Genomic DNA, 20101 nt, shown 5'->3' with positions numbered 1-20101 from the left:
TTCAAGCATCGATCTCTAAATACGATGGTGGAACAATTCGAGCAGTCAGATGGCCGTCTTTGACTTTTTTAGCATCAATGACGTCTATAATCTTTCTGAACACGCCGTTCTCGTGTGGACGCCATCACTAAACATCTGGATTGTCAGTCTGTGTGCTGGTGCCTCGTACCGATGGCAAACAGCTCGATCCCAGCATCCCTCAGGCTCTGTGCCGGGGGAATCACGTCATCCTGTGACTTCCCGTCAGTGATCAGGATTCCTATCTTGGGAACGCCGGGCCTGGATCCCGACTCTGGTTTGAAGCTGTTCTCCAGGATGAAGGTCAGAGCCAGACCTGGAAGGACACAAAGACAGGAAACAGTGAGCACAGTGAGACGCAGGGGCAGCTCCGGACTGAAACACTGGTGCTGCTTCTCAGACCTCCACCTCCTGACAGTGAACCTGCAGACTGAAACAGCAGCAGACCCCTGTCATTCTTAAGACTACACTCACTCTCATTCTTGAGTGTTCAGACTTTAACTGACTTACAAAGACCCTCTGACTCACAGTCTTATCAGCTGAAGGCCATGAGGTCACAAACGTACTTAACACCAAGCTGAAAGGAGCTGCACTGAAGTGAATTTAATAAGCTGGCTTTGGTCCAAGACAACCTCTGAGCACTATCTGCTAACTGTGATGAGCACGGAGGACCTTAATAACTGGGGGGAGGCTGGGGGTTTGGCTGGCAGCGTACCGTACCTGTCAGTGTGTTTCCTCCTTTATACGGCAGGTTCTTCACAGCATCGATCACAGCCTCTTTGGTGGTGTGAGCGTTCAGATGCCACTCAATTCTGGGGTCTCCACTGTACTGAGCCAGGCCTGCAGACACAGTCAGTCATCGGCTACAACTTAATACAATAAAATATATTCTTCTGACTCTTTTTATTTACATTTTACATTAAAACTGTGGCTAGACAGCAGATTTGAGCCTGGCTGCAGCTCAACAAGGCACTTTAAAAGAAACCGTCCTCCAAATGTTCTGTTGTTTTTACAACAAAACCAGGGAATCAAAACCTCCTCACCAATCCTGGTCTTGTCAAACTCCACATTGAAGGCCCTGACCAGGTTTTCCAGGAACGTCCTGACCAGTCTGAAGTTGATGCGGCCGATACTCCAGGAACCGTCCACCAGGATAACGATGTCGGATATGGCCGGGGTCTTACACATGAAGCCCTCTTCAGCTAAAGACGAACAGACAAAGATAAAAACACTTATTTACAAAAAATGGTCCAAAGTCTCCTGGCCTGGTGGTGACAGTCTGGGGTGCAGAAATATACTGTAACATGATTTAAAAAGAACCTCCATGCTGTAAAGCATGAACCAGATAAAATGGGGTAAAGCCCACAGCTGCACACAGCTGCCGACAGCACACACACGATAAATGTGCAGCGGTGAAAGTAGGACAATGTGATGTGCAGCTTCTGTCCCAAAGTATTACAAAGTGTTTCATTAATTCTAATTCAGTTCAACACAGTATAATTAAACCCCGGAGGAGCGAGGTACTTAGTTTTAGCAGATGAAAAATAACAGCCCACTCTGTTGTTGTGTCTCAACAGTTTACTGGGGGATAAAAACAGACCAGACTCTAATGAGGCAACAGTAGTTCATTTACAAAAGCCAGTCCGGCGCACCATGAGCCAAAGGCCAACCAAATGAGGAAACAACCATATTTCTATCAGCCAATTATCTTTCACACGGAGCTTAGAAATCTCTGTGAGCTTGGGTCTCTGTGGAAAAACAATGGAGTCATTAAGGGTACTGGTTTTAATCCCATTAGGTCCAATAATAAGAATGAAGAAATACAGCCAAAATGCTGCTGAGCAAGGCACTTCAACCCCCAGCACTAATCTGCTTGAGGGCTGTTTATTGAAGTGTAATTGTGCCCATCAGTCACTTCAGTGCCCATGTTAAATTCCCTCATCCATTTGGATCAAAATCTCTTGTTTTTTTGTTTGCATTTTACACATTTATGTCAACCAAGGGACATTACGCTTATGTTGTATGTGCCTGAAGTAAGACATATACTTCTTTAAGAGCATGTAGTGTTTGATACCTTTACACTCACTGTATGTTTCAGTCTCATTACACCTCAACAGGAAGCTGTGTTCATGCTCTGATAAACGTCTGGTCAGCACAAACTAAACTTGGCGTTTCATTTTCCTTTCTACCGACGTGCTCTCGAACAACAAACCCAACGTCAAAGCGGTCAGAAGCCGACAGAAGACGGCTGTGGTTGCACTGAGAGATGCTTGAGTGTGAATGCTTTAAAGAAAGTGAAGTGAGGTGGTGCTGTGCAAGAGCCCTACGTGCCCAGCAACCCTTCCTTGAACAAACAAAGCTTAAGAAAGCACACACACGCACACACACACACAGAAACACAGCCATGAGGCGGTAATGAAGACAATAAAGAGAAAAGCCCGATGGTTTACCTTCACACTGGATTAAGCAAAAGCTGTCAGAATAACACTTTACTGGTAGGACGATCTGCATTAAGCTTTAGCTTCAGCTCAAACGTGACACATACTTGGCCCGGCGCTGCCATGGTCTGACATGTGAGACCTGCTAGCACACAATTTCTTATCCTCCAGATGTATAAGACAGAATATTTCTTTCAGGTTGCAGCATGTTTGAACATCTCGGGAGGCTGAAAGGGTTGTGTGTTTGAAGGGGTGGCGAGGGCATTCTTCAGCAGTCATTTCATTCATCATTGACAGGAACTAAGAAGTGTATCACTCCTTACAAGTCTCTACAGTGTCGGAATTTAACCTCCTCCTCGGTCGACCGGCGGAGCCTCGGTGCCACTACTGAACGCGACTTTAGTGGGCAGATAAAAGCTGCGACACGTCATGTAAGAACGAGGCCTGAGCTTGGCAGTGATGATGAGCTGCTGAGCGATAAATTGATGAGAAACTGAAGGCACTTTTTTTCAGCGTGTTGGTGATACAGAAGGTTCCTGCGTGTGTTTTGTGTCTTTAGCGCTGAGGAATAGTTGTAGGCTTCAAACCACAACAGCAAACGTCACCTGCGAATTAAAGTGGTAAAATGAGGCACTGCTGCAGACAGCTGGTGGAAGAGTCCTGATTTGTCTGATTGTTGGCTTTACTGTGATTTACAGGAGGAAACTGTAGAGAGCATTAGCTTCCAGCTGACAGATTTATTTCACCAAACAGCCATAAACTGCTTAATATTACTATTAGAATGCAGCTTTGTGAGGGAGAACTTGCAGGGAGAAATGAACTGAATGATCCTGAGACGTTTCACAAGACTGATTTCAAAACATCTTCAGCTGAAACATTCACATCACCGTGCACATTATTAACTTCAGCAGTTTCAAAAACAAGTCAAATTTCAAATCAGACTAAAATTATCCTTTCAGCTTCCTTTCTGTGCCTTTTTGAAGGACACATCACGTACCTTTCTGTCTGCTTGTGGTATCTATTTAAGTTATTTTCCTCATTAATTTTGACATAAATGACAGACTTATCTGTAAATAATCAATTAAGCACTTTTGACAAGATATTCAATAATGCAGTATTTGCAGTAGAGAGCAGTACAAGGACACGCGTCTGAACCTTGTTTGTGGCACATTCTGTGTGTACCACAAGTGTGTACCACAAAATGTCTGCAGGTTGTCAACTGCTATCTGTATTCATGCCATTACTACATATTTCTTGGAACTCGGAGATGCAGGTGACAAACCCTGAATGATGGATTTTGTGAGGAGCAAGGGTTTAGTGGATTTAAGGACGGAGAGGGAGGATGGTTCTCAGTCAATACAGGAAGTGAAACTGAAGGGCAAAACAGTGCCTTTGAGCGGCCAGGGAGACAGAACTGGCTTCCTTTTAATAGCACGTCGGGGAAAATGGCAGCACCTGGACAGATGGCGAAAAAGGAAGAAGGACAGAGACAGAAGAAGTGGCGGTAAAGGAAAAGGCTGTAACTGATGCATATTAAAGGGTGTAACTGCACAAGTGAGTCTGCTGCGAATACCAATGTTGTGTTTCTTTCTGCTTGATTTCCTAATCTTCCCCTTGGCATTTGTTTTCTTTTATTTCTTATTCTCTGTGAGCTCTCTTTCCTGATTCTTTTGGTTTCATATTATCTCCAGCGCTGCTCCGTTTTATTACTTATTTATGCTGCAATTGCAATATGTGTCTGTTTTCACTTAACGGCTACACATAGTAATTATACGAGGGCAAAAAAACAAGATAAAAGTAAACAGGATAATGAGGAAGAATAAAAATAATGGAACAGGGATGCTGGAAAGGAAAGAAAAGAGACAGAGAGAGATAAAAAAAAAAAAAGAGAGAGATCAGCGCTCAGCTCAGCGGTGAGCAAAACCAGAGGGTGTGGTCCACTAAGAAAACAATGGTCCCGCTCAAAGACGTGATCCCCATAATTTCTGTGTATTTTAATGTCCATGTTGTGATCCTACATGACTTCTGCACAGGAAGTGATGGCTTTGATTTCTGGTTTGCTTGAAATAACAGAGCAAACACAGTGACCTAAGAAAACCGAAGAAGAACCCAGAGAAGAGGCGACTGGAGGACGATGCAAAGGGACGAATCCACTTTACTCCAGAATCTCAGTGACAAGCAGAAAATCTCCAAATAAACCCCAAAAAATCAAGACTGACAAAGACTCTCACTGACGGCTCTGTCCATGTTTCTTTGTGTATCATCACACAAGAATTTAAGATGTTGTGGATTGCAATGACGTAGCAGACACACCACACGGAGGTCAGTTCTAATCACTTCTGGGTTTCTTCCGAAGACAATCTACAGACACCTACTGTTCAAAAAAGCTTCAAAAAAAGCAAAAACTTTAGTAATGAGCTTTATTTAGCTACAATTTTACAAACATTTGTAAAAATTAATTTGACATTATCATATAATGGACGTATGATTCCACTGAAAGAAAACTTGAATTCCTGGAGCGGCTGTTGTGTTTGTGATGTTTTGCTGTTGATTTTTAGGCACAAGCCGAATTCCATCTAGTTCCATTAAAGTCAAGACAAGGCAGACATCTCCACAGCCGATAGTTCCAGAACTCAGAAACTCACACCAAAACAACCTTATAGGACTATAGCGAAGAGGAAAAACTCTACCTGACCTGTCCCTCTAATATGTGAGGACAGCCAGCTGAACTCCCCCTGAATGCAGAGACTAAGACACCTCTGATGCCGAAAGCAAAGAAGGAGCTTCATGCTTCGTCTCACTCTGGGAAGCTGCTTGTTGCTGGCAGTCGTTTTCTGTGATAAGAAACTTCTCAGATATGATCTGAAGGTCCAGATGAGAGACAGAGTGGATGGATGTTCAAGGCAGTGACGAACTAAGACAGAGGACTCGAGTCTCAGCCATGACTGACTAACGAGGTATTCCTTTTGTAACACAAAACACCTCAACACTTCACCTGTCTACCAAGTCCATGTCCTAAATTGGTGCGAATTGCCCTCTGGAGGCCACAGAGACTTAAAACAGGAAGGATGAAATGTGTGTGAGGGGGCAAGGAAGGAATAAAGGGAGAGAACAGGAGGAAGGGAACAGAAACTTACAAAAGAGAGGTTTGTTGACAGATTCTTCAACCACATAGCTATTAGCAGAGAGGCCCCTCAGGCAAAGTGTTTCTCCACAGGTCAAAAAGTCAAAACGGTGCAGGTCTGAGACACATCCCGAGACAGCGAGGGTCAAGACTATCAAACAGAGGATGTGACCCAAGTCGGCTCAAGGTAAACATTATAATGAATGCTCTCTGTTTGCTGACATCCTCATACATATTCATGACTGCAGGCAGGGCCCACAGGTTGATGCAGGCTGTGCTCAGCCAGGATCCTGAAAGCCCAAATATACAGAGCCAGGTACCAACTCTGGAATACACTATTTCTCATGTACGTGCTCACACTGAATCTTTACACTTAGCCGTGAATCACTGCAGAAAAGAAGTGCAATGGGCCCACAGCTGTAAAATGACCATCATCCATATTTTTCTTATTGCATGACGATGTAAAATTGTAAAATGATCAAAATTCCACCAATTAACAATGCAAAAGGCAAAAGTCACAGAAAAAAATCCTCCGTTTTGTTGGAATAAATAAGGCAAGCTACCAAACATTGTACTGTCTAATAAAGGACGGTGACAAAGACACAATCAGAAGACCTCCAATGAAACGTCCAGCAGTCAGAGGAAAGTCAGGGCTAAGCTAACAGCCTGCAGCAATGAGGTCAGAGCTGCGACTGCACGGCCAATACCTGCTGTGTCAAAGGTGAGCGCCTCAGGGCTTCACGTGATAGATATATCTACGCTCGGCTAATTTACCTGCCAGGAGCCGACAGGTCAGCTGCCTGTGATTCCACCACTCCATGACAGCTTGTGAAGCAAATTTCATGTCCAGCTCATGTGGATTCCACGAAGTCACCCGTGTGGAAAGCTTTCAGCTTTCACATGTACAGAAGTCAACATGTTTTTCCAGACGCCTGTGTGATACCTAACCTAAAGCTGTTTACCTGTAAATCACACCTGTCTACTTCTATTCATTTATGGAATTTCAAAGAAAGAAGGCTTTACCTTCAAAGCGCAGGCTGAAAATCATCCTGGTCAGCTAACAAGTTTCCATCTTCAAATGCAATTTGTGTTGAGTGTGTGGTGACTCGAAATTTGAACCTTGACCGTATTAATCAAAAATAAAATAAAATCAAATAGGTCATAATTCATTATATATTTTGGGATGAGGCAAGTTCTCCATTAAGGTTCAGAGTTATGGCTAATGTTGGTGCTAAGGTTTAAAACTTTCCAGGTTCTTGCTCCACATCTTCTCCAGAGAGTATCAAAGATGTTTTAAACAGCTTTCCACCAACAAAAGAACACCCTGTGACTCTTGTGACTCCTTGATGGCAAATCCAGGGCTTTCTACAATTAAGCATAATAAAAAAAAAAGAGGGCAATCAGCACCTTGAGGTAAGAGCAGCGACCTAGCTTAGGATGCAGCTCCAGGTTCCTCTGAGCCCCAGACAACATCTCTAATCTCACGTGCCTCCTGTCACCCTGGTCACATTACATCTCTAAACCAGGCAAACACCGTAGGCAAATTCATGGAGTGCAGAGGAAGCTCCTCTTCCAGTGCTGTGACCCATGTTCAGAACACAGTGGCCTGAACAGACATTCGCAAGCGCAGTGGAAGTACAAGACGTGTCACAGACTTCAGGCAACTCCATCAAAAACAAAGCAATGGAAATGTGAACAGGAAAAGTGAGTATGACCAGCACACGCTCTCTTTAATCAGCTGTCACTGGGGAACCCACGAGCAAGGCACTGAGTTTGGAATTGCACCAATGAAGCTTCTCAGGGACTGAGTGTTCTGCTCCCTGGTGTGAAGATGTCCAACAATATAAATGTGAAGCAGGATGTTCGGTTACTTCGCTCAGCACAAAGAGCGTCCCTGAGACCATAAAGGTTGGAGGTAAACAGAAAGTTTGCAGTTTCCAGAAAATAAGTGTTGCAATGCCACAAATCTATAACCAGTTCCTCTGAGTATTACTATCAGCATCAGGCCTGAGGAACATTTTTCATACGCAGGAAGCCTCTTGTTTGTTGTGGAGCCAGTTTGGTTCCTCAGTTCCTCTGCAACATGCACAAATGATCCGGCTGGATGAGCCTCAGTCACAGCAGACCAACGCACCTCATCACTGTCAAAGTAAATCTAAACAAAGACAGCAACGTTTGTGAATCACAGCTCGTTTTAAGAGTGAGAAATAAATGGCTTTACAGTTCAGAAGAAGTTCAGAAGCTCTTTATCGGATGGGTTTCTATAGTCGCCTCTCTGAAGAGGGCTTCCAAGTTTCTTTGAAATCTAATTTATAGTAAGATTGAGCCAAAACTACAAACCTATTTGTCTTCGTTGGGCTGTAAAACTTTCTTAAATGTTCAACTCTACATGTCTCCAAGGCATTCTTAAAGACCAACTGTCTGTGCTCCTGCTCTGCTGCTATGGTGTCTTTATTGCTATTCCCATTTACTGACGCTATTACAAGCCTCAGCATGGAGAGTGTGACTGAAACAGTTGGCTTTCAGGTTTAGGTCGCTAAATCCAACATCGCAGTGAAAAATTAGTCAGGTAAATGTACAAAAAGCAAGAAAATCTGAATGCTTCAAGTGACCAAAAGTAAATGTTTCAGGGTAACTGCAGATGATTTTCGCCGGCCTAATTCTTTCCTCCACTGTCAGCACACTTTGCCATGCGATATCAGTAACATGTGATAGCATCTCCAGCCTGTAGACAGAATATCGCAAACAGCTGGGCGGGTCAAGCATAATCAGAGTGTATCCGACATCACACCAAGAAGTACCGAAGCTATGCATCGCCCTGCTGTAATGAGACACTTATCCGGAGACTGGTTTGTGCAGAAGAATGCTCTAAATGAATCCACAATGACACAGGAACAGCTCAGTGTGACATACGAGCAATCTGACTGCTCCCATGAAGCACTGGGCAGTGAGACGAGTGCTGCAGCAGCAGCAGCAGCAGGGTTTCCACCAAGCAGATGAGCAGTGATTCTGACACATGTAGAGATGGAAATGTGACTCTTCCTCGGATTCATCAACTCTCACACTGGAGGGAAACTGCAATTATGCACCACAGGAACTGTTCAGCGTCAAATCCTCCTCATCATAATGAAGAAACTGGAAGCGTTAGCATAACCTGGATAACATTCCTATATCATAATACAACTCCCAAATTTTTATAACTTCTTTGTAAAATTATTCTAAACGAATGACAACATTGTGGAGTTGACAGGTGGCTTCATCTTAGACTCCTTCCCACCCCATCCTTGTTCTCTGAGGAGAATAAATGTATTGAGTGTGTAATTTTCTACCAGTCTTTAAAAAATCAATCAGCATCACTCAAACAAATCTGCAGCTCTGAAGCTCTGAAAGGTCAGCTTTGTTTGGTTTGGTATCAGCGGCCTCTTTCCATTCTGTGCCATACAGGTAAGAAGATGTTGCTGTTTTGCTCCTAAATTGCTGATTTATGTAAAATAAAGGATGATGCAGCCTATGTGCAGCACATCAAGCTCCATCCATTTGTTTTGCTAACTACAATCACCTGCTAACATCACAGAAGAAGAAAAGAGCTACACCTCCAGAAAGTCAAAGTGCATCTACAGAATATCCAGGGAAGACATCAAACTCCAGCCAGCACAGTCTGTTTGAGTGTTGACTGACTGAGTCTTGAGCTGAAATAAAACAGTGATCAGTTTGGAACAAATGTTAGCATGTAAACATACACAGTCACACAGGTGTAATTTTGCGTTTGGATAAATCCACATCATTGAAGGTGATTTTACATGCAATACTTTTTATTTGAGTTTCCCAACCCTCCCAAAAACTGTTGAAAGACAGTTTTTTTTTGTCGGCTTCAGAGCTGTGATCCATCACTGTGACTTAATAACGATGAGCTAAAATCTTTGAGACAGACTGTACGTCACCTCAGAGGCAGAGCTGTATCATCTTTGGACCAGAAGACTACTACTTGTCAAAAATATAATATTATAATGTGCACATTAGTGAGCCAGCTGCACCTGAGGGCTAAAATCTCCACCAGCCCAGCAGTAAACACAGATGAAACTCAGTGGCAGATGAATCACCACCTGCCACACTTTTCACATGATAACGTCCACACACTCCTTTAGACAGTGAGCCAATCAAATCAAAGCAAATCTATAAACTGGTTGAATCTGAGACCCTCCCACTGATTAAAGCTGCAAAGTTGTTATTTGCAGGGGTGTGTGAAACAAATGTCTGCATTCATAAATACCAGTAAAGCTCCATTTGCTCATTCACGCTGCAACAAATACTGCTAATGCCACTACTCTACTAGCACTACCGCCGCTGCAAATAATATTACTCAAGATATTACTACTATTAGTAATATTTAGTTAAATTCTATCACTAAGGTAAATAATGATTAACACCGACTGCATTCCAACACTGAGCAGATTTGAAACAAAACACTTAGATCGAGAAAACAAAAACTCAACAGAACAAGTCGATTATTTGTTTCTAACAGTTCTTGTCTTTCTGCCTTCTTTAGATAATTCAAGTGCTGAACTTTGTACATGACCATGAAAAAAAGCACAGTACATGAATTCTTCTGGATTTCTTTCCAGGATTTGTTTCACTGTGAAGGAATTGACATCTGAACCAGATGAGCTAATTTTGGAGGCTGTCTGAAGAAAAAGGCACAGCGGTGTTAAAACAGGTGGAGGTGATGTAACTTTGTCATGAGGGGATATTAAACCTGCCCCACCGTGTCACACAGGTCGCAGCAGTGACAACACACCTGTCAGCAATGTGCTGCAGCGAGCTCTTGTTGACATTATTTTCACAGGTACGTCGACACCTCTGGGGACTGAGATCACACTGTTTTCAAGCCAGAGCTGTGAAGAGGCACTGAGAGTGTGTGTGTGTGTGTGTGTGTGTGTGTGTGTGTGTGTGTGTGTGTGACAGAGAGAGAGACAGTGCGAGACAGACAGACAAAAAAGGGAGAGTGAAGTGAAGAAAACTTTTTCATATTCTTTAATGAGAAGTCTCACAAAACTAAGAAAAATGAAACTAAAGTCTGACACACACACACACACACACACACACACACACACACACACACACACACAGCAACAGAAAGAATACATCTGACCAACTACAGCGAAACTTGCATGGAGAGAGAGAGAGAGAGAGGGAGAGAGGGGGAGGGAGAGAGAGAGTCAAGGTGGAGTCAAGGTGAAAGACAATGAAACAGAAAAACCCAGTAAAGACAAAGTTAAAGAAAGATGGATAGAGACTGAGAGAAAAGGACAAAGGGAAGGCAACAGAAAAAAGGAAGAAATAAAAAAGAGACAAAAGAGCAAGACTGACATAAAAGACAGTCTAACACAAAAGACAAAGAAAGTTGATGATGAGAAGAAAAGCGATGAGATGGAAAGAACCAGAAAGTGTGAGAGAGAAGGAGAGAGAAGGTGTCTTTTCGCTCTGTCTAATCTGCAGGAAAACAAGGCGACAGTCAGCTCTGAAAACCTCGAGGGAACGGACCAGATATTTACAGCACAACAACAAAGACTAAAACAAACAAACACACAAAGAGAAAAGAGGAAACAATGGCAGCCATGGACAGACACAGTGGATGGTATTCCCACGATGGAGAACGTAAAGAGAGGAGAAGAAACCAGAAATTCATTGGTCTAATGCACGAAGGAACAAAGACAGAAGACAAAACTAATCACATTTCAGGAGGTCGAATGAGATACTGACAAAGAGTTTCCAAACACTCATCCAAGCATTGGTAGAAGAATTAGTAGAATTAAACGAACAAACAGTCCACGTTCATGTTTGTGTCACATCATGAAACCTGCTCAGATCAACTCCGTGCTCAAGGCGAAAAGTATGCATGACCATCAGAAACCATGCATCCCACAATCAGCAGCTGAGACGTTTCGGCCTCATCTTAACCCTCCACAGTCTGGAGGAGATCAGTCCGTCCCTGATGTGCAGCACATCCCTCAGTTCGGTGTCTCTGAGCTCATTACGGTGGCTTCATGAACGAACTCTGTACGTTCAGCAGCCTGCAGATCGGACCAAAGCAAAAACCAGAGACAGCGCTGAGCGTCTCCATGCAGCTGGCTTCAGATTGTCCCCGGGTCTGTCTTCCTGCTCCCCATCTGTCTCCCTGCATCCCCTCATTCCTCACATCTAAACGAGGTTGTCACACTGTCAAATAGAAGGTGATGGAGCGTCAGCTGCACTGAAACCGCTCCACCCCGCCTCCATCTCTCCTTCTGATTTCACTAAATCAACATCTCTTCTCATCTCTGGCCTTCCCAGCGCCCTGCACAGATGAGTTATGGGTTCATCATTCATCCTTATTAGTGGCGTAGCAGATTGACATCACATTGAGATGCTGATGCGTCCCTCTTCTTCATCTGCAGCCTGCTGAAGGACAGCGTGTGTGTCGAAGGCTTTCCAATAGTTCAAGCATTTGTTTTAATTCTCTAACTCCAGCTGGACCTGACCTGAGCACCTGGTCAGAGGGAAACTGGCTCTCATCACAGAGGACACTGTAACCCTGAACATCAGGTCACTGGTATAAAGCCCCTCTAGACACATAAAACACATTAAAAATGAATTCTGTCTGTTAATACAGGACGTGAATGAGTCTGCACACCAACACCTGCTAATTACTCCATCCAATTTGTTTTTTACCCTTTGAGCTGAGTATGATCTTACTCCCTTATGATGGACGAGAAAGCTTTTCCTGATCAAAACTGTGCTGAGAAGTGTCCTGTATGCTTTTGAGAAAGCATGCAATTTATTAAACCATGAAAAAATGTACATGCGAACAATCGTGCAGCTAATCCATCAAACCTCACATGACGGATATTCACAGCTTACACATGCTGCTCCCTGTCTACATGTCAACATTTGGCAGAAAAAGCAATAAATTAAATAAATTGAGTGTGTACAGCACCATATTGTGTACACGGGAAAAAAACACAAACAAATTGTCATCAACATGTCAAAGTATTGACAGAAGCAGCAGTGCAAACCCACTTCCTGACTGTCCTCGTGCTCAGCCGACACTGTTGGTGCTGACGAGTTCACCCGAGCGGCACTCTCCGTCACAGTGCACGTACACGCTCGCCACAGAGAAACCAACTGTCCACGTCACAAAAGAAAAGCAGATGAATCGTGTGAAAACTTGTCACAACTTCTTCACTCTTAGAGCGTATGAGAGGAGAAACGTCCCAGCTGCTTCACTGAAGATGCTTATTATCGAAAAGTATCCAGAGTTTTCACAGGACTTCTGAAGCTGGATTTCTAAGATGTATTTTGATGAGCATCATTCTACCTACCACAGTCTGACTGGAACCAATCCCAATCCACCTCATTTAGGCAGACTACGTAGAGACTCTCTTTCTCCTCCAAAGCCACATGCAGGTTTGGAAAAAGCTTTCATATTTCTACATTTCTGGGCAAACTCAGACCACACAACCAGTGTGAAAGCGCCTGATTATGAGCACAGGAATGTAAAGTAGAGTCGCCTTGAACAAACGAGGAGAAAACTACCTCTGGATAAATACAGGTTAGAAAAGTACACATTTCATTCCCCAGATAGTTGCGGGGAAACCTAAATTAAGCGTGCGCCTCAATCTTATGTCACACATGTTGTGTTTTGTCCTTTTCTCTCAAACACACGCTGCCCTGATGAATGGAACATGAGGTCCAAGCTGTGATTTCATTATTCCTGCTTGTCCTCTGCTGACACGGTCTAATTATTGTGGCCTGAACAAATGGACCAGGAATTAGACCTCAATAAATGGGTCGTGTCAGTGCTGCACACACACAGATTGGCCTTGTGTTCAATGTCTCTGTAATTGAAGGGTTGAGTCCAAAGTCCAGGCAGAGACCATGTCTTTGACCACAGCACACGGCACTGAACGTCAAGCTGAAAGGAAAACTCTGCAGCTCATATGTGGAGGTAAAAGATGGAGCAGGTGCAGTCAGTACATGTTAAAAATTGAGTCCGTCGCTGTTACGTAAGCAGTCAGATCAACTATTTGGATGAGAAAATGGCGCATGAAGAGCTTTAGATTGGAGGTGGACTGAACTGGTGAACACACACCAGTGGTAGGGTAGCCATCATTGTAGCCATCACAAGCAATGGGAGTTCATGCTCAAGGACACTTTGACATGAGGACTGCAGGAGCTGGGGATGGAACCAACAACCCTGCATTCAATGGAAGACCTGCTTTACCTCCAGACCCAAAACAGCAGCCTCCAGATTTAGCTTTTACCATCCAGGCAGGCTGCAGTCAGACAATTCAAGACACATTTGTGGGTGTGCCATCTTTTATTTTCACATCTAAATGAGTGGTTATTCAGTTTAACTGGAAAATAGATTAGCACCTGAATGTCTGATCAACGGGACGGCTAAGTCCAAAACATATGAAAATAACTCCCTGGTTCTTCTTGTATTTGTTACTCATTAAGACAGCTGAATGGCTGCACAGGTACACTAACACTGCAAACACTGCAACTGATAATTTGTTTATTTGTGCATTTTAAGGCTGCTATCCAGTGACGAGTCTTTAGATTCTCAGAAGCGTTCATAAATCTCAGAAGAGCCAACACTCATAACGTCATTATTACCAAGAAATTATAACTTTGACAAAAGAGAGGTGACAAAAAGTTCATTGTGATGGATTACAAAGTGAAGAAAGCTTCAAGTTTGTGCAAGTTCATCTTCACGGGGCAGAGCCGATGGCTGCCTGCATGGCAGGAAGTCTAATGCAATCTAAAAAGTTTGATTTTTAAAAAGGTACGCAGCATTGTGGCATTAAAGGATTTACAGTAAAAAAAAAAGAAAAAAAAGTGAATGCCACTTTCACCTCCAGCTAACCTCAACGTTATATCCTTGTGAAGATATCTGCTGCACATGCAGAAGGTTCAGGAATGTAAGGACACACACATACTTTCCAGTGTCAATTATGCGCACCGGTGAGTAGACAAGACAGTGATGTAACTCAGACCGACAGCGCCGACAAATACGGACAGCGTGCGCTAATTCAGATGGATCACAGAAACATGCCCTTGAATTATTGGGATTCCAGTTGGATAAGACAGTGTATCAGGATATAACTGTAATGTTACACAAGCAAGCCCACACTTGCCTGCCTGTGCTGATATGTAACACCGAGTACCTGAAAGATTGTACAATCCTGAGAAAGGTCAAAGCAAAGCGCAGCTTTTAAAACGGTTTGAGCACAGCCGTGACAGTAGAACGGGACCATGATTCTTGATTTAACTATGTTTAAAGTATCCAGATACAAACCTATCGACCAACCACTTTATTTAAGTGTCCTTAAGAAGTTTTTAGGATGTTGAGAAAAATACATTTTTAACTTCAAGCACAAGGAACGAAGTGTCAGTCAAGCTTCAGCCGAAACTCAGACACCCAACAAATATCGACAAGCCATCCGCCTTTACACAATAAGTGCTGCCATGGAAACTAGTAGGAGTCTATGTGAGACAGCACCTGTGTGTGTGTGTGCATGCGCGTGTGTGTGCGCGTGTGTGTGTGTGAAGTCTCCACCGTTTGTTCTATAAGAGAATAAAAAGCCTCTGGCAGCTTGGATGAGGGAGAGCCAGATAAAGTCATTATCTGCCGATGACATCTGTGGGTTTTCAGACGTTCAGGTGAGGCGCTGCTCGCTGAAAACTAAGGTTTCACTGTTCGGTTAGCAATATTCAACAATGCAGCTGCCAAATCTCACATTTTAGAGCCATCTGTTCCACCTCGAATCTGTGAAAATAAAAGTTCAGACGACTGCCACGAGTCAAAAACACAAACAGCGTGTTCATGTGTTCATAGTTGGAAAAAACGCCTCGGCGTACGTGCCGGCATTTGAGACAGTTTGAGGACTAATCCAAACAGATTTTGAAGTACAAAACTTCTCAAAATTCATGCAGCGCCACAGAGAAAACTGCATAAGCCCTATTAAAATGGCCGGTGCTTTGAACACAGTGCTAAAAAGCCAGTTTGATGAAAGGAGATCTGGCTCTGAGGAGCAGTGAAGGTCTTATCTGTATCACAGAACAGGAGCTGATGTTGCTCCTCCTGCTGTTTTCTGAGGGAACAGGCGTCCACATGAAAGGCTGGCCTGGCCATTTCAGGACAGTCTGAAGTGTGAGAACATCCCATTACAGATGTTTCAGTTGTGATGTCTCTGAAAAACATCCTGAAAGGTCGACAGGAGGATTGGTGATGTTTAAATGGCAGCTGTGTGCTGAGTTTGTGCATACATGTTCATCCTCTGGCTGTCTGGAAAGCAAACACAGCTTTCTTTCATTTAAAATCCAGTCAATATGAATGCAACTACAAAGCGCCTTCAGCAGCTTCTTTACAGGGAGCAAAGGGTGGCAAAGAAACAAAAACAACATCTGAAGGCCAAAAACAACAAACCTGAAAACATCTAAGAGCTTTCTGGAGTTGAATTCATGAAGAATTTAAATAAAATTAACATTTCTTTCGACTGAACAGAATGATTAAACTGTGATAAAAAAGACAAAGAAGAATGACATCATGATTTTAACTATTAAGGAAAACAGAAAAACACTTTTTCACACTTTGTGAAGACGTGAGTTCCTGAACTGTCTGTCCACATGGAGCAGAAGACGCCTGCATGCAGGTAAACTACCAAGCAGCAAAAACAAGATCCTTTATATCTGCTTTCATTTAAGAAAGTTGATGAATTTAACTCTTCTTCCCTATTCCTAACAGTAAGCCGTTGCTGGAATAGAGCTGCATTTGAAGAAGCTCTCCGTATGCTGCATGCTCTTCCTCATCTCTGAACATCTGCAACATGCAGCTATGCTAACTACACGAACAACTAACTGAAGCGGTGTATTTAGCCACACTGTGACCAAAACACAAATATTAGGAAAATCTGGATGGACAAACGGGAATGATAAAGCCAGCAAAGCCAGCGTCACCGTTTGGGTCCGCCGTAACTGCGGTGAATCCAAGCTAACTTTTCAGAGCTACCTTTCCAGCATCGCTTTAAGACAAACTGTAGAGCCTGGCAGCCGTCCGAGCACATAAGTATCTGGGTGACCTGCAGAGACAAGCGTGCAGAAAAGCAGACATGCAAAACAACACCAGCAGACAAATAAGCAGCCAAATCTCCAGACTGTCAGCCATGCAGGCAGGCAGGCAGGCAGGCAGCTGTTAAAGGCCTGATCAGCAGCAAGGCAGCAGCCCAAGAACAGGCCTGTGAGGCTATAGCTGAGGTATTCAGCAAGTGTGGGCAAGGAGCGGGCTGTCAACTATGAGCACAGAAAAGCAGACGGAGAGAGGAGAAGCTGTAAGAAAGCAGGGAGAGGTGGAGGGAAGGCACCGCAATGGTACTGAGAGGGCTGAACGGGAAAACTAAGAGAGAAGCGAGGGGAAGGGAGGAAAACAAGGGGGCAGTCTTATCATGATGAGCAACACTTTAATCCACCTTTGTGTTAATATGAATTTAACTTTCAGCAAATGTGATCTATGACTTATATCCTTATCTTCTGCAGAGAGACAACGTGCATCTGCACAGTCTCGATTACAGCAGATGGAAGAAGAAAGAAGACAGATCAATGACCCGCTCTTCTTCCAGAGCTGAGGCCAACGGATAAATAAACCTTTCAATCAATCAACGTCTGTTTTCATATCCTGGTAGGAAGGATTGTTCCAATATCAAGCTTAAGACTGATGCTGAAGTCAGAGTTCAGGTATCATGGCAACAAAAGAAAAGACAGACAACAGGGAGGATAAAATTGGAAACGTTGGAGGAAGTGCATCTAAAATCAGTCTACACATCGACACTGTACATTATGTACTCGCACTACACAAAGTGTGACATAATGTCTAATAAAGAGGAAAAGGAAGGTAATGACCGAAAGACAAACAGTGTCAAAAGACAAGAGGTCGAAGAGAGTAATGAGAAAAATGTTGGACAGAACAAAAAAAGGGTTCAAACAGAAAAAGGCTGATGAGAAAAGAGAGCTAGAGGGGATGACAATAGAGCTGTGCTGGAGGAGCGTGTGTGTGTGTGTGTGTGTGTGTGTGTGTGTGTGTGTGTGTGTGTGTGAGGCAGGGGGTGGAGGCGGAGGCGGGCGGGTTCAATAAGGCAGGCAAAGAAGGTGGTGGTGGGGTGGAGTCAAAAAAAAAAAAAAAAAAAAAAGCGTTTTATCACTGGTCTGCTGCTCTCTCCCCATCTGTCCCCTTTAGCCTGCAGCCAGTTAGAGCAGTTTGGACAAATAGCAGGTGACTCTCACGCACGCACGCACGCACGCGCGCGCGCGCGCGCACACACACACACAGAGTATCTATAGTATAAATGGCTGATGGAGATTCACCGTTCAGCTCCTCTTTGTTGGTGTCAAGCCTGAAAGGAATTCATCAAACAGCTTCCTGCGATTTGCTAAAACAACACAAACTCACCATGAACTCTGAGGCAAACAACCCAACACAAGTCAGTCATGTTGGGTTGAGTGACAACTGGCAGCATTTATCAGCCGTAAAAACAAAAGCCTTTTCATCGGCGGGGGTGTTATTTCACAGCGCACACAAGCAGCTAAAAAAACGTGAAACCGAAATCTACAAAGACCTGACGCCACACATAACAACTGTTTCCACCAACACATGACTCTGTGGTCTTAAGATCAGAAAGGAGAACCTATAGAACGACTGAGTAAACATCAAGAAAACATCACTAAACAGCCCTTAAAGTGCAAGAGACGACTGAAACATTGATCAGAACCTGTTTGCTTTGCTAATTCATGCTGCAGTGAGATGATGGAAAGATGAGGGCAACAAGGGCTGATCACTCGTTAGCTCTGTGCAAAGAAAACTTCATTTAAAATCAACGTACTCCCAATTTGCCTCTCCCTTCTTTTTTTTTAACTTCTCCTGAGTGTTTTGGACATTTTATGACACTCTGGCCAAACGCCAGCTCTCACTGCCAACACCTCGGCCACGCGACATGACAGACAACGGGATCTCTGACGAACATCACCAACTGTTACTATACTGGTCCCAGTCTGACCAGCCCTCACTCTTCCACCGATGGCCTGCCTCCTCCAGTGACAGCTTCTGCTGCTCGACTCCTTTATGTTCACAGGTAACGCTGGTTAACTGGAGGCGACAGATGAACAAACAAAAACTGTTTGTTTTGCCATTTTCTGATGTATAAGATTTGTGTTCCCATGACTGTTGCAAACATTTAGGCAGTACAGACATATATTTTCAATTGAAATTAAAGAAGAAATGAATCTTCCGACATAAGAACTGGCTGATTTGCATGTTAGGAGTGTTTTCTGCAGAAAATGCACGTCTGTCGTCATAAACGTGTAAAAATACAGTTATTAGAGTGACGCACAAAGAGAGGAAACAGAAGAAAGCTGATGCAGAGTAGCAATCTTGCAACACCCAAGCAGCAGTAATGAGTCAAAAAAGGACTTTTATGGAAGTCGTAGCTGTAATTATCTCAGCGTTTTGGATCAGATCCTTTTGGACGCGCTGCTCGCCTCCTCCCTCCCTCCAGTCTGCCATCGCTCTCTCTGCTTCGACTCATCTTGTGCAGCTAGTGGAAAGACAGCCGGTGAAGTCTAGCACCCATTTGAAAACATCTGTCGAGCCACCAGAGGAACGGCTGACATCAGGTCTGCCACGTTGGCAAAAGCGTCGTTCGGACATCTTGAACACCACTAAAGTGTTGATGCATTGCAGAAACCGTCTCTATTTTGTACAAAAAATGGGAAGAAAGGATGTTTCATTAAGACTTTTTCCACTTAAATTTGGTTAGAGTGCAAAATTGAAAAATTTGTCCCTTTTTCAAGGCTGCTGCAAACAAGCTGGAGAAATGGATCGCTGCTGCACTTGATCCTGACTGGCTGTCTTCCATTACAATCCATCCAATCACTGGGCTGCAGCACGTGAACTGGACAGACATGAAGCATCCGAAAGAACATTATTCTGATTCTGACCAGAAATCAGCCTGCTAAATGTCATCCCAAAATACCTCGTGTCAACTGACACACATCTTTAATCTCCTTATGTTTGCTGAACTTCCCTACGAGACCAAAAAACCTCCATCTGATCTCAAGTCTGACGCTGCCACACGGCTCAGAGAAAATCGATGACTGCATGAACCTCAGACAGGATTAAAATGACCGCAGGATGTCGGAGTTGTCTCAGTGTCCTGTAGGCTAAGTAATTTCAGGTAGAAGCAGAGAAGTGTGTGCCATCTGGAGGAAAGAAAAAAATCACCAATCACCAAACGTCTTCTGGCGAGGTCTGGTGCTGCTCACAGAAGAATAAAATCCCCATTTAGAGGATTCAGGCTGTAATTACATGGGAAGTGCTGAGGTGATGAAGTGAAATGAGATTTGCTCGAGTTCTGTTGCATATATTGAGTCCTTTTTCATTTTTCATTTCATTTTTTTCTCTGAACACAGACAAAAGCAGGAAAGGGACAAC

At 43.6% G+C, this 20101-nt stretch overlaps 1 protein-coding gene across 3 annotated transcripts in view; it reads right to left on the bottom strand.

The window, feature by feature from the left end:
* The window catches only part of col14a1b (collagen, type XIV, alpha 1b), a 129031-nt gene that overhangs the window by 91331 nt on the left and 17599 nt on the right, over positions 1–20101 (bottom strand). For all 3 annotated transcript variants that reach the window (XM_076754277.1, XM_076754278.1, XM_076754279.1), the window contains exons 6-8: positions 1062–1220; positions 739–858; positions 170–334 (exon numbers count right to left, since the gene is read on the bottom strand). In XM_076754277.1, the coding sequence (XP_076610392.1) occupies positions 170–334; positions 739–858; positions 1062–1220 (444 nt within the window). The remainder of the gene's footprint in view (positions 1–169; positions 335–738; positions 859–1061; positions 1221–20101) is intronic.

The sequence above is a fragment of the Chaetodon auriga genome, chromosome 17 (assembly GCF_051107435.1).
Source record: "Chaetodon auriga isolate fChaAug3 chromosome 17, fChaAug3.hap1, whole genome shotgun sequence".
NCBI classification, from domain to species: domain Eukaryota; kingdom Metazoa; phylum Chordata; class Actinopteri; order Chaetodontiformes; family Chaetodontidae; genus Chaetodon; species Chaetodon auriga.
This window is presented reverse-complemented; position numbering and strand designations above follow the sequence as displayed.